At 43.3% G+C, this 15,000-nt stretch overlaps 1 protein-coding gene and 1 long non-coding RNA gene across 2 annotated transcripts in view; one reads left to right on the top strand and one right to left on the bottom strand.

The window, feature by feature from the left end:
* LOC134464509 (rab11 family-interacting protein 4A-like) overlaps positions 1 to 15,000 on the top strand; it is a 61,993-nt gene that overhangs the window by 15,645 nt on the left and 31,348 nt on the right. Inside the window, exon 2 of the mRNA XM_063217948.1 lies at positions 835 to 922. Coding sequence (XP_063074018.1) covers positions 835 to 922 — 88 coding nt within the window. The remainder of the gene's footprint in view (positions 1 to 834; positions 923 to 15,000) is intronic.
* Positions 11,040 to 13,701, bottom strand: LOC134438854 (uncharacterized). The gene is made up of 3 exons (XR_010032677.1): positions 13,453 to 13,701; positions 12,405 to 12,496; positions 11,040 to 11,099 (listed from the first exon to the last, which is right to left on the bottom strand). It is a non-coding gene; the product is annotated as an uncharacterized LOC134438854 (long non-coding RNA).

Raw genomic sequence — 15,000 nt, 5'->3', positions numbered from 1 at the left:
GTGATTATGCTAAGCTATGCTAATAATTCTGATCCAATGAATCTAAGAACTGAAAACACTGAGAAGAAAATTATATGCACATTCACGAATAATGCTGGGAAATACTGCAAATATGTGAAAATCAAAAAAGGGTGGTCTGTTCCTTTAATACTATTGTTATTTCCCATGACAACACAATTTAATCAGGCTGCTTGTTGTGTTTTAATATACTCAGCCTGTGTTCACACCTTGCATAACGATGCTTCATGCGGTAACACATCCCACGTACTGATAAACACAAACCCACTTGTTTGTGCGCCAGCAGGTACGCCTGAGTCACCCATGCTGGTTAATCATAAAGATTTGTCAGGCAGTGTTCTATCCTTTGAAAACTTGAAAGTCACCCAAAAGCAACCCCCCACCCCCATCCCCCCTTTAGCAGTAGCGCCCATGCCAGCGCCAGCCGCAAGTCATCAACAGAAGCAGTTTGCAGTTTCCTGGACCGCTTCAAGCGATGTGTGGAAGGCAGGGGAGTTTGCTGGAGCACTGTACCGGGGTGTTGTATATGTATATGCAGAGAGTAGAGAGAGAGAGGTTCCATTGGCCCATTGTTTCCGGGTTCTATTATTGCAAGGGGGAGGGGGGGAAATCCCCCTTTAGGCAGACCTAGGCAGACCTAAGGACTGTTCTATTTAATGCTAGGAGTATTATGACACGCCCCTTTAGGCAGACCGGAACCTGGTCATGTTAGGTGCCCATAGCAACCTATTACATTGGCATATCTCTATATACTTAAAGAATCTCTGGTATATGTATGCAGTGCTGACTCTTCTCTTCTTTGCCCCTCCCTCCCAGGTGAAGAAGTTTGCCAAGTACCTGGATCCCAATGCACACGGCAGGATCAACTTCAAAGACTTCTGCCATGGAGTGTTTGCCATCAAAGGTGAGCGTGGGCTTGAGAGAGGAGAGGGGAGCTGCTCTGCTGTACTGCACATGTGGTTTGGTTTCCTTCGCGAGGGCCCGATTAGTGCAGCTAATCTGTGGTGGTGGAAAGGATCAAAGCCTTTTTAAAGTGCATGTCAACAAGCCTTACCAGCGTATTAATATTTATGCGTATATGCCAAGTAGTTATAGCGTTACATGCCTAGCCTAGACACCCCCTTAACAGATGCTGACAACGACTGCTGCTGTGAGGGGCGTGTGCGTGTGAGTGTGTGTGTGTGTGTGTGAGAGAGAGAATACAGTATGTGTGACTATGTACAGTTTATAAAGACTCTGTGTCTGCAAGTGTAGGTGGTTTTGCATGCGTGTGTATTGAAATATGACTGTGAACTTGAATGCATATTGGACGTGTAAGTGAAAAAAAATTTTGTGCAAAAGACAGAACACTCTGGAGTGTAAAGTTGGCATTGACATGACATGCATCTGCCCAGTAGTTTTACTTGGGGGGCAATCGCTATTCAGACATGCCGCTATTCCAACACTTTTTAGGGGTTAGGGTTAGGGTTAGGGTTAGGGTTAAGGTTAGGGATGTCGGAATAGCGGCATGTAGGAATAGCGGCGGACGGTGGAAAACGTGTCGGTATTCCGGCAATAGACATATACGTCGGAATAGCGACTTGTCGGAATAGCGCCATGTAACCGTTTAACTTACTTGTACAGTACCACTGTAGTGGATGGCAGAGACAGTGCACCTATTTTCAGTCGCTAAGATTCACGGCAACCTCCTCCTTTTAAGTGGCCATTGTAGAAACAATAGTTCCTCTAACAAAGTGCCTGCCTGAAGCATCAAACAGCACAATGGTTCTCAGAAAAATTAGGAGCACAAAAAGTGCCCCAGCACCTTAAGAGGACAATATATCTGTCGAATGAGAGAGGGCTTAGAAAAATGCCTGCAACGGAGCATGTCTATTTTTTTTTTGTAGCACACCGAGTAGCTGATTGAGGGGGCAAAACTCTCAATGTGTTCCCCAGCCTACAAGGAATCAGGCAAGAACAGGTTCAGGTAGCTGGCAATACAGAAGTATCGAGGTTACTTACAGATGGCAGATGACTCAAAAGTATTTCAGTTTGAGAAAATCTCTGTCCTGACACCCCAGTGGGATTTAACCCATTGATGCCTAAAGCACCTGCAAAAATCGCCTGCTGAATGCCTACGTCCTTGATGGGAAAGTTGCTCTCAGCCTATAAAAACCTGAATATCTTAGCCTTTGATGCGCATAAAAACATGAAATAAGTTGCATTTTAAACCCTGCGACACTCATCTTGCATTAGAATGTGTCTGAATGCATCGTATATGTGTCTCCAGGCACCAAAGGTTAAACAACATATACGAGTCATCAAGCTACAATGGGTTAGGGCTACTGGCTTGACTTACAGCCTGGAATCTTTGAGGTCACTGGTTTGCTGTATAGATGATGCTTGGAACAAATATTGTCATATTTTTATATCTCTTTAAAGTAAACAATGAAATCAACTAATCAGTGGATCTCCTCAGTTAGCCGCAGCCCAGTGCACAGCTGGATATGTAGCAGCATCCTTAGCCAAACAACCAGCAGCAGCAGCAAATTGATCCTGATCCAAAATAGGTGCTGTGGAAAGAACGAGGAGGATATTGGATGTCTCAGAGATTCGCCACAATAACGTGCACAGGGTCTATGAATGGGTAATTACAGCTGACTTCATGTGCCGGATTAGCAATGAGGAAATGCTAATTACACAGCGGCTTATCCGGCCTCCGCTCCGCTGCTGTGCAGGAGAAATGATACCACGGCCAGGGGCGTAGCAGCACATTTTGGGCCCTATGTACACTCCTCTCCAACAGACCCCCCCCCCTCCCACCCCCAGCCATATATCTACATAAATCAGACACTGTGTGAGCCCCCTATATATATTGGGCCCTGGTAACTCAGTCACACTTTACACCCCTGTACGACACCCCTGACCATGGCTCCACAGAGGAAGAGGAAGAAGATGGAGAGGGAGGCGAAGACTTTATAGAAAGTAAGATGTTTCTCGGGCAAGCAGAAGGAAGAAGATTATTATTATTACAGAAATGCCACAGCCCGCCAGTGGATTTGTCTGTTGCTAAGTTTGCAGCTCTTATGTTGCCGGGAAGTCTCCAGGCGGCCATTGGCTTTTTTATGGTTATGGTGATGTCTGTTTAGCAGATTAAACATCATAAGCGCATGTGTGTCTACTCCTCTTCCCCATGAGCCATGTTAAAATGCTAATCTTTGCTTTCTCGTGTAGCCCACTCGTCCTCGCTTGTTCGCTCCCATTAAGAGAGCTCAATTTGAGCTGCTACTGTTGGGCCTATCCAGCGCACTCGGAGAATAGTACTCCCTTTGTACCCAATCAGTGGACCCATCCAGACGTAGTTGTTGAGAGTTCAAAAAGCCTTGTGAATAAAACCAAATAGCACAATATCCGCCACAGTAAAAAAGGCAGTGTTAATTCAATGCTTAGAGAGTACTCTGGGACCAGAGACAGAATATGTGTTAAATCAACTTTTTTTTATTACTTTATTTATAGAAAGTAGCTTTGTGTACAATATCTCAATGTAGTTTACCAACAGCATCTTTGTGAACAATGGTTCAGTAGTTCACTAACATTACACATCAAGTACTATACAGTTCAGTAATCATTTCAGTTTCCAGTAAACAATACCTATCCCCAAACTCGACTTTAAGTGTTGAATTAACACTGACTTGTTTTGCTGTGCTCCTGTTCTATAAGTGCAGCTTCCCATCTGTGCCTGTTGCTGAAAGCAATTATACTCGCTCTCTTGTCTCGGCCGGCAAATGAAATGTGAAGGCTATTCTGCCGAGGAGTGGACCCGTTGTTTTCAATTCAATGTCTACAGAATTAGTCTATTAATCATTTTGAAGCCAGAGTGTTGTGGTGTGGTGTGGTGTGGTGTGGTGTGGTGGCGTGTTGGTCTCATTTTCCTGAAAACAAAAGGACGATGAATGGGCTGCACTCTGTGACCAAGCCCACAGTCCAGTCAGTGACCCGTCGCTGGTTTCCGGGCTCTTCCTTCCCATCCACCGAACTCAGAGAGCAGCCATGTTGTTCCTGTTGCCAACGACGCCAGATTGCAGAAGTGTCTTGTTTTTTGGCGGTGGTCTTATCACAGGTAGAATGTAACCTGAATTTTAACCCCTAAATGCAGAGTCTCTGTTATAGCCTTATTTTCACCAAAATGGTAACAACCAAGTCTTAATTGGTTACTTAAGACTCTCTGCTGCACTCTCATAGCAATGTTGTCATGATGTAGTTGTTTTCAGCCCAGAGTAGGGCTGCACGATTATGGAAAAAATCATAATCACGATTATTTTGATCAAAATTGCGATTTCGATTATAATCACGATTACACATCCCCCCCCCCCCCCACCCCATTCCAGAGTAGCCTATAAAAAAAATAAAGCCAAATTTAAAAAATATATATGTTTCTTAAAATGTCAGTAAAGTTGTGTAGTGAATATGATAAAATATGCCATAGGCCTCTACAGTGGCGAGATCTTATTGGCTCCTCAACAGGCCAACTGAGTGGCATCACACTGTATTTTCCCAAATCACTTGCAAAAACACAAGTAGGGCCTATTTCAGGAAGTGGGGGTAATCAATGTGTTTGATTTGTAATATGACATTGGCAGGGCAGGGTGAGTGAAGACCAGAACATGTGTGTACCTAGGGCATACCAAGAAGCTGTGGTCTGCATGTCTATACTCACAAAGCATGGCAGCATAACCAACTTGATAAGCTGAACGTGTGTGCTGTCTATTGTATGATTCCCAGCTAATTTCAATTCTGGACTGGAGGTAGTGCACTAGGAGAGTTAGAAGGAGGTCATCTCTGTGTTTTAACTAGGGAAAGAGAGAGTGAGTTGAGAAATCAAAGGGCTGTGCTGTGCTGAAGAGCTGTCACTTTTGAATTTAATAATATGCATATGCTCTGGTCTGTAAAGTAATACTTCATGACTTGGCATGAAAACATAAAACATAGCTTCATGATGTGTATTATTGCCTAGGGTTCTGTTAGGTTCTGCAAATTTGGACTGCAGTGCATTTGTCAAGCTAGCAAGCTAACACATTTGAGAATGTAGGAAGCAGAAGCAATGGCAGCTACAACACTCATTGTAGGCCTAATTTAACTCACTGCACCAGTGTAACTTTACATTACTTGTCCACCAAAACAGCTATGATATCTACACGCAGGTTGGTGTAACACCAACCTGCGTGTAGATATTTGAGTTGTGAGTAACAGCCATTCTAATTGTTGTAGACAACATTACTTAGCTTATTTCGTTTGTGTTAGCATGCTAACTAGCGATTTTTTTAGACCAGAATTAAAGCTATTTCTCTTGGTTTTCCATAATCACAAACAGTTGCTGGTCAAAGCACATAGTTTCAAAACACCTTCAGAGACTCCAGCATCATGCAATGGCTGGTTTAATGTTTGAATTCCTCATATATATCCACCATTAGGATGAAACAACTCCCCTCCACTGCCCAGCAGTGAGTGCACTGACACGGAGATTTCCGTCTCCGACTCCCAGCCAGCCTGCCAAAATGCTGCCGCCTGCCCCCTCTCAGTATTGTCTGCTTATTGGTTCACAGACTTATCCTCCACCCAGAGACAGTTGTCAACAATATTACTATTGGCTGAAATGTCTTTGTGCTGAGAACGTGCGAGCAGTGCACAAGTCTGCAGGTGCGCGCAGCTTAGATGGAACACTGAATTTCCTCCCATAAAATCGCGATTTTCATGTTTTATGATCGTGGCGGCCAAAATCGCGATTTTGATTAAAATTCGATTAATTGTGCAGCCCTAGCCCAGAGGCTGATAAAGGTTACCAGAGTATGTATAAGAGGCTACTACTAGGGGTATAACGGTAAACAAAAATCACGGTTCGGTACATAACTCGGTTTTTGGGGTCACGGTTCGGTACATTTCCGGTACAGTATATGTTAAAGGAAAATACATTCAAACTGCCACTTTGGGTCAGAGAGATTTCATCAGTGTAAGAAGTAGTACTTCTCTCAAAGTCTCAGAAATAACAAGCCTCTACACATGTTTTTTCTTGCATTCTCTGTCAGCGTTCTGCATAAGCTACTGCATGTAGTGGCAGCATAATGTAAAAAAAACATGAACAGAGTTGCCTGTCAATCTACCTTTCGGTACTGTTCGGTTTCGTATAGGTCTGTTCGGTTCGGTACAAATATGATACAGTGTACCTTTACAGGCCTACGGTAACTACTACAGTATGTATGTAACAGTATGCATGATAGAGAGATCTCCTCAAGGTGTAGATCTAGTAAACCTAGGTGTTCACCTCATGTAGGACAACTTGGACACTAGACATAGTAAGAATTACCTTCTACTGCCTCCAACACACACACACACACACACACACACACACACACACACACACACACACACACACACACACACACACACACACACACACACACACACACACACACACACACACACTGTCCTGTTTTGGGCATATTACTTTTACCTACTCTCAGCCAAGCACTTCAGAGTATTGACTGGATGAATGGCTGAAAACAACGTGATCATGCAGGTCATGCACCCAAGCACCTCACTGAGTGAGTCAGAGATGAGGTAGGGTAGGGTAGGGTAGGGTAGGGTAGGGTAGAGTAGGCAGGGCTGGACTGGGGGAGAAGTAGAGCCCGGGCACTTTTGGATTAAAGGGGCCCCACATAATCAGTGGCGCAGAACTGAATCACTGGTGGGCCCCGCACCCTTGTGGTCCCCTATTTTCCGAAATGTAAAAAAATAAATGTATTTTTTGTACATGAAATAGGGGCCCACAAGGGTGCGGGGCCCACCGGGAAATGCCCGCTATGCCAGATGGCCAGTTCAGCCCATATTGTAGTGTAGTGTAGGGAGGAGGACAGAGTGGTGCAAAGTGGAGGTTGGCAAGGGTCCTCTGTCCCGTCCTGGCAGGAAGAAGGCAGTTCCGGGAGCACAGCGTGATGGCGTATTGAGATGTGGTGGGGTGGGGTGGGGAAGGGTGGTGAGTTGTGTTCCGGGCCTGGGTGTGGGGGGGACTGGCGTCACCATGAAGGCTGGGTGGAGAGGTATTGCAGTGGGGTGGGGAGAAGGTAGAGCTGGTGTCCACGCCTTTGTCTTACTTGGGAAGCTTCGCTCGGTGCGTAATTCCTAAACAGTGATGCAGTAGGCAGAAAAGGGAGTTGCACGCAGGAGCTGGATGCTAATAAGTGAAACTGTATTAAAAGACGAAAACAAAGACAAACCAAAAACGAAAGTGGGTTACAAACGTTTCGGGTCTAGGTCATCATCAGTGTTCCAAAATGAATGTTCGTCTTTTAATACAGATTTAATACAGTGGGGTGGGGAGGAAATGTGGGGAAGGTTGTTGAGTTGTGTTCCGGGTTGTGAGGATTGGCCAATGGACACGTGTCTGATGCTCCAGACATAGCGCCCAGAGCAGAGCAGAGCAGTGCAGTGCAGTGCAGTATGCACCGGTGTCCAGCAGGTCTCCTTTGTCCTCCACTGACCTCCTCACTTCATCAAGCACAGTCATACAGGAAGAACAGTGCTCCTGTAAAGGAAAAAAAACTGTTGTGTTGTCAATAAAACAATCAATCAATCAAGCAGGGAAGGCAGAACTGCCCTCTACTCTCTACGTTTACTGACTCAGAATAGACACTACTACAGTAAAGGCTGATGCATAGTCACGCGGTGCCGATTGCGGGGTAAAGCATAGACGTACTGTCAGCGGGGGGTATTGCCTCATAGTCGACCTACATGCGAATGCGTGCGAAAGGGCGTGGTGTTTTTTTTCCCGCCGAAAATTCAAGAGTGGGGCAAGGGGGGAGGTAGGAGGAGATTTTAATGACGTCAATTCACCTCCGTGACAACAGGGGGCGAACTAACTCATTCAGTTGAGCCCAGTCCCTAGAATGAATCACAAAGCTAATCAGCTGGCTATGTAAAACGTAATATTCCACTAGTAGCCTACTTCTAAAAGTTGGGGCATAATTAGATGGTACAACATCAGTTTATTTTTGGTCAAGTACTACATGAGATTAAATGCAAGACAAACGCCATTTTAAAAGACAATAGACAGCATGAATGGCCATTCACACCTGGGGCCTAGTAGTAGCTAGCCAGCTAAATCAGTCATTACAAACTCAAAGCTAGTTGACTAGCCACCTGAAACGTAATTCTACCACTAACAAAGAGGCTTCTTGCTATTAATTTAAAAAGTTGTGGCGTAATTAGACATGAATGATAGCTTACAAGATTCTCTCTTTATTCATGTTTTACAGTTCAGGTGGTTAAAATGCCAAACAAAAGCCGTTTTAAATACAATACATCTAATGGCCATATTAACAGCTAGCTTAGCAACTGTCAGCCAAACCCATTCAAACTCTACAGGACATTAGCGAACCCTGTTTTAGAAGCTAGCTAGCCACACTACTTGTACTATATACTGTATCAACAAAGAGGCTTCTTGCTATTAATTTAAAAAGTTGTGGCGTAATTAGACATGGATGATAGCATACAAGAGTCTCTCTTTATTCATGTTTTACAGTTGAGGTGGTTAAATGAAACAAAAGCCATTTTTAAATACAATAGATAGCCTATCTAATTAACAGCTAGCTTAGCAACTGTCAGCCAAACCCATTCAAACTCTACAGGACATTAGCGAACCCTTTTTTAATGAGCTAGCTGCCACACTACAAAAGAACAAAGAGGCTTCTTTGCTACTACCACACTACAAACATATCATTTCCATGATGGCCTTTTATGGATATTTCTAATTGATTTTTTGGAAGTTGTACTACTGAAATAAAAAACAGTTTCTCTTCTCCCTGTCAAGTAAACTCCAGTGATTTCCTGCCAAGTCATCTGCATCGTGTTTTTCGTTTTCCTTCAAACCTCCGCGGTAGGGTAGAAGAATAGAACACAACTGACCTATCAGGGCTGAGTTCCCCCCGGACTGCCGTAAGCGCATTGACCAATCACCGTCTTCAAGCATAGCTCAGCTCACGGACATTTCCAAGTACCTCTCGCTGCGACCCGCGGGAAGGCGTGGCCATGACATCAGTCCCCGCCCATCAGTCACAGATGCATTCTGGGATTGTATGCATTTTGATCGTGCAACATAGAGGTCTGTGGCTAAACTTCTTTCTCTGACTACACTCATTCGTTATCAAGCCCCGCACATCCAAGACAAGGGCAGTATCGTAGGTATTTTGATCGCTAAAACCACTCTGAAATCACAGCTGATATCACATTTTTGTGCTTTTATTAAGCACTTGATAAAGCATCACACAACTTTGCACGCATTTAACGTATGACTAGTTTTAATAAAAGGAAACTTAATCCAGTATGACATTTTAGGCTATGTCAGCATTTGTAAAGAAACTTAAAATTATGGTTAGCTACCAATGGCATGTTTTCTTCCCCATCACAAACATATTTTACAACATTAGGCCTACCCAATTAATTGTTACAAAAATAATTTAAAGGCGCAGTGTGTTATATTCTTAGTAATTCATTTCAATAATTTATGCTTTCCTTTTACAAAGGTTCCCTTTTTCACTTACCACCACCATCAAATTCTTCAGTTCATTATGACTGGGGAAAATGCACTTTCAATACACAAAAATATGGATCTTCCCCACGTCTGCCAATTCGACTTTCCAGATAGACTAGTGATGTAAATTTACATAATGTATGTAGGCTACATTTATGATGCAAAGATGCCTATCTTTATCTGCAAATCTTACTGTAGGCCATACTATTAATTTATTAGTTATATTAGTCTATTACATAGCAGTGTTCAAGATCAAATAAATATTCAAGATGAAATTTGGCAATAGGCAGCACAATTTCAATGAGCCGCGATGTAACTATATCAAACTACATATCTGTTGTAACTATAAACTATATTGATATTTCGTTTAATTGTCCAAAAGGAATACTGTAAGTTTGCAAAATAATGGAACATGGAATGGAAGCACACTAAAACAAAATGAGACAAAATGTTCTTTGTGACCATTTCACTCATAGCAGCATAGATTTGCAGCAAAATTAACACTGCCACTATACAAGTCCAGTGAGATGTAGTTTTGAAACAGCCCCCATATGCAAAAAAGCAATATATATCAAGTAATAATATAGTACAAGAGCTACTGCTAGTACAACACTACACAATCTACGGCAAATCAGGTTAGTATTTACAATAGGCTGTGTCATCAATACAAAACTAGGATGGGTTACACGTATGTACAGGAATAAGAAGATGAATTACAGACAGAGCCATGTGGCACAGAGTCCAGACCAATAGTAATTCACAGTTCAATCCGCATAGACTACTAAAGCTTTGTTGTACAGTCCAGAGGCCGAGCTTTAAGTATTCAGTCATATAAGTGGCAGTGCAGTAAAGGTAGACAAGGAGCTGTGATTAGCAATAAAGGTGCAAGAGTGGGTCATATAACATTTGTGTACAAAATAGTTACACAGTCCAATTCCACAGTCAATAAAAGTGCATTTTTCATGGATTTGTGGGAGGGGGAATAGGGAGAAGCTCCACTTCTACCATGAAAGACTCGATAGACCAAATTAAAGTTTAAGATATTTATTGAGACACTGAAGTATGCAGTAGTGATTCTCTTTGGCGTAGGCCCCCGCCTGCTTTGGGGGGGGTGACGGGGACCAAATGGTGACGGTGGCTGGAGGTGGTGGTTCTCACAATCCTTGTGGTGGCAAGGCGTCAAAAGCAGGGACGCCTCGCAGAGCCTCCTCGTGGGACGAGGACCGGCCAGCGATGGAGGCTGAAGTGGAGGCGGTGGGGGCGTCGACACCTGCGCACTCTAGTCAGTGGAAGAGCAGAGATAGACAGAAGGTTTATAAATGAGCGGGCAGGCATCCTATTGGCTCTAGGTAAATGAATGAGAATACAAGGGAGAGGGTGTGCCTAAGAACAAGAACAGTGATTGGTTGGTTAATGCAAGAGAATAATTGAGCTGAATACCGTCTCATCCTCATGGCAGAACGCCTTACAGCTTACACGTCCTCCTCTGCTATACAGATCCTGAAGTGAGGCTCTTCATCTGTTGTAATAAATAGACAGTCAAAGGACAAGAGAAATTTACTACAAATACGTATCATAATATATTATACACATGTACCACCTGTACAAAAAAGCAAAGAATTAATAGCAGCCAAACAAAATCACACACACAAAAAATGAATAGCAGCCGAACAAAATACGTTTTTGGACTGTGGTGAGCTTTATGCTTTTCCAGTCTTTTCTTTTCGTTGATATGGGTGTCAACTGTGCAAGAGTATTTTGTAATGAAATTAAAAGGGAAATTGAAGCCAATATCTCATACTAACTCTCATACAATCGTTTGCTACATCACATTAACAGAGGGTATGTTTTGTTTTCCGGCCCATCACAACTCCAATGACACTTCTGTTTCTTAAGTGCCATATAATTTCCCCCTAGACTAGTACATACAGAAGTCTTGAAAATAGTCACAGTTGTCTTTACTGTATATCTGGTCTCATACTGCCACCTGTTGGTTTAAACCATGTAGCTGTCTTACCCAAACAGGCACAATATCCTGCAGGGCATAAAAGACAGACAATAAAAATGAGAGCAACAAAAATAGAACATGGGGAGTAGTCTGCACAACCATGTATTGAACATTCTCCTATGCCTTAGTGGTTAGGGAGGTGGTCTTAAGATCAGAGGGTTGTTCAAATACCCCCCATACCTCTCCTTACACCTCTATCCATGACTGCAGTGCCCTTAAGTAAGGACACCTAACCCCACATTGCTTCACTGAAAATCATTTGAAATACAGCCATTATGTACCTCACCAAAATTAGCACATCCCATGTTAAAATCCCATAGCATGCTTGATTTAACAGTTCTGCAACAGTCCGATAACTCCGGTAGCAGATTTGTTTATCTTGGTGTTGTGGGTAAATGTTTAAAACATTAATGGCTGTATTTTGATGCAACAAATTAAAGCAGTTGTACAAGTTGTATACAGGTTGCTATTCATTGTGTCAAAGTGAAATTTCAAAGTGAAACATTGTCCACTGAAAAGATATTCTTACAAATCTGCAGAAATGTGAGGGGTACACTCACTTCTGTGACATGTTGTGTTTTCATGATTTGGGCGATCAGAATAAAGTATTTCCCACACATCTCTTCCCTGATGCATTCATATTAATATGTCAAGTTATTGTCTACTTTGCATCAATGCAAACATAATGACAGTCAAATCATGACATTTCTACACTGCAAGCTACCAGTCAGACTAATATTGTTCATATTGTAACTGATGAGCAACGCAACTACACATTAAACCTAAATACTAATATTGCGAGAAAGCAATGTTAACCTTGTGTGATTAGGTTAATGGAGAGAAATTCAAGGTCCCTTCTCTGGAGTTTTCCGTCATCCAGGCCCTTGGGTCCATCTGTTGTAAGAAACCTGGTAGGATGTAGAGGGGAAAAAAACGAAAAACAAATCCATTTAAAAATGTGCACAGAATTTGTCTATTATACAGTACTCGTCCACTTTCATCTTTTCTACCTTTTAAGACAGAAGCATACAGAACAATCCATATCCACTTTGACACTAGGCACACAACTAACTATAGCCAGTCATGTTCTTTGAATTGTTCAGTTATTTTATGATATCAGTTTATCTGAAACAAAAACAAATGGGAGGGCATTCTTGCCTCTCTTCCTTGCCATCTGCTAGTCTGTGCAAGCTACTACACCAAACGCATGGCTATTCTAGTCAGGAGGTCTACTGTGCAAGTCAACATAGCCCTTCCCAACTCTATAACAACAGCCAAACATGTTTTTAATAAGGAGGATAGAGCTCAGTGGAAGTTCTGGCACGGTTACTAATTCTGTTTGACTGCGTTGGCTACTAGTAGCGCCCTCTGAGCTCATGTGAGCTATGTGTCTCAGATGGTGCGCCTGTTCTCTTTTGGCACTATCTTTCAGTGCGCAATTAATACGCCATATGCACTGAACCATAAACAATGAAGTGCAGAAGTGCACCATTTGAGAACCAGCAATGGTCACGTCGTATTCACCTTGCTGCATCCCTTGTTTACGAGTGGATCTGCACCACATGGTTGCTAAGTGGCTAAATTATTGCCACTCAGTTATCCTTAGCGCCAGCGAAGTAACTAACTTCCCATATATTTGACAAATTTGTAATATATAGTTTGATATTGCCAAATGAGAGAAATACAACACAAATGACACGAAGTACATCATTATTAATCAGAAATACCGATATTGAACGTGGCCTGCGTCTGGCTAAATTTAGCAATGTGCAGTTAAATTAGGTAGGAGCCAATACATTTAGGCTGGTTTATCAGGCTAATTAATCATTGTTGTCCCTGAAAATAACTGTAACGTAACGCTCACCTTTAGTCATTTTCCTCATGAAACAAAACGTGAAGATTGGTATCCTCGGAGTGGTTTTCTCTTCACTTTCTCTCCCCATCATCCGATTTTGGCGGAATTTCACCCACGGGATTATTTCTATGACGTTTCTGGCATCAATCGGGCTAAGCAATCCCAGAATGCACCTGTGCCTGATGGGCGGGGACTGATGTCATAGCCACGCCTTCCCGCGGGCCGCAGCGAGACACTACTCGAATTTCAGCCTGGGAGAAACATGCGTGTACTGCAGCCAGGGGTCGTTTTGTCGCTGCACAGGGGGGCGCTGTGGCTCATTCTCTGTGCAGAACCCCCGCGAACGCGCGACTCTAAACCCCCCTTAAGTGCTACATTGGAAGCACCTACACCAGTGTCTTGGCCAACACTGGTCATCATCGTCATCATTATCATCCTCCTCCTCCTCCACATCATCATCAACATCAGCAGCAGCAGCATCAACATCAGTATTACCTTGCTCTTCTTCTTCTTCTTCTTCTTCTTCTTCTTCTTCTTCTTCTTCTTCTTCTTCTTCCTCGTCTTCTTTGAGATTATTTTTCTGTGTGTGTGTGTGTGTGTGTGTGCGTGCGTGCGTGTGCGTGTGTGTGTGTGTGTGTGTGTGTGTGTGTGTGTGTGTGTGTGTGTGTTAAGTGGTGCAGACCAGTTTGCACTAGTAGATTCCCTGTAGTGTGCATGCAGATACAGGGCACCCTGACGAGATGTTCTGTGAGGCATATGGAACACTGGCCCATTTGGACCAGGTCACGTGACCACTGTAGTGAAAACCAAAGTGGAGTTGTGAGCTTGTACACATTTCTCTCTCTCTCTCTCTCTCTCTCTCTCTCTCTCTCTCTCTCTCTCTCTCTCTCTCTCTCTCTCTCTCTCCTTCCCTCCCTCTCTGTAGTTCTCTATTTTTGGAGCTGAGTGTAGTGTGTGCTCCCTTTGCCTTCGTTCCCTCAGCGTCTCTCTAAGCATTACTAATTCATCACGTTTTCATCTAAGTAGACCCGCCAGCAGATCCCGGGCCTGTATATGCCTCGCTCTGTGTGTACATTCGGGTTATTATTGAGTCGTGTGCAGCATCTTATCTCTTATAGGGAGTCCGCTTCCTCCAGAGTGGGAGGACCAAGGGATGGTTTTAAGAAATATATATATATATATATTTTTACGCCTTTTTTGCCTTTTTATTTTTGACAGGACGGTGGAGGAAAGACAGGAAATGAGTGGGGAGAGAGAGACAGGGAAGGATCAGCAAATGACCCGGGCCAAATTGAACACGAGTTGCAAGCGTAGAAACCCAATGCCCTACCGTTACGCCATGGCAGGGCCACATCCAACCTCTTATAGGCAGTCGGCTTCCCCAAAGAGGCCGTAGTCAGTTCTGTGTTTCAGTGTGGGAGGACCATGGGGTGGAGTTTTGATGCAAGAGTGTATTTTTATCCTGATGAAGTGAAAATGGTTCTCTGACTGCGGCTGACATACATGAGGATGTATCTCCCCTTGTTGCCAATTTCAGTCTCACATTGTAAAATTGTA

Source organism: Engraulis encrasicolus, chromosome 2 (assembly GCF_034702125.1).
Source record: "Engraulis encrasicolus isolate BLACKSEA-1 chromosome 2, IST_EnEncr_1.0, whole genome shotgun sequence".
NCBI classification, from domain to species: domain Eukaryota; kingdom Metazoa; phylum Chordata; class Actinopteri; order Clupeiformes; family Engraulidae; genus Engraulis; species Engraulis encrasicolus.
Note: the sequence above shows the minus strand (reverse complement) of the source record. Positions and strands in the feature narration are given on the sequence as shown.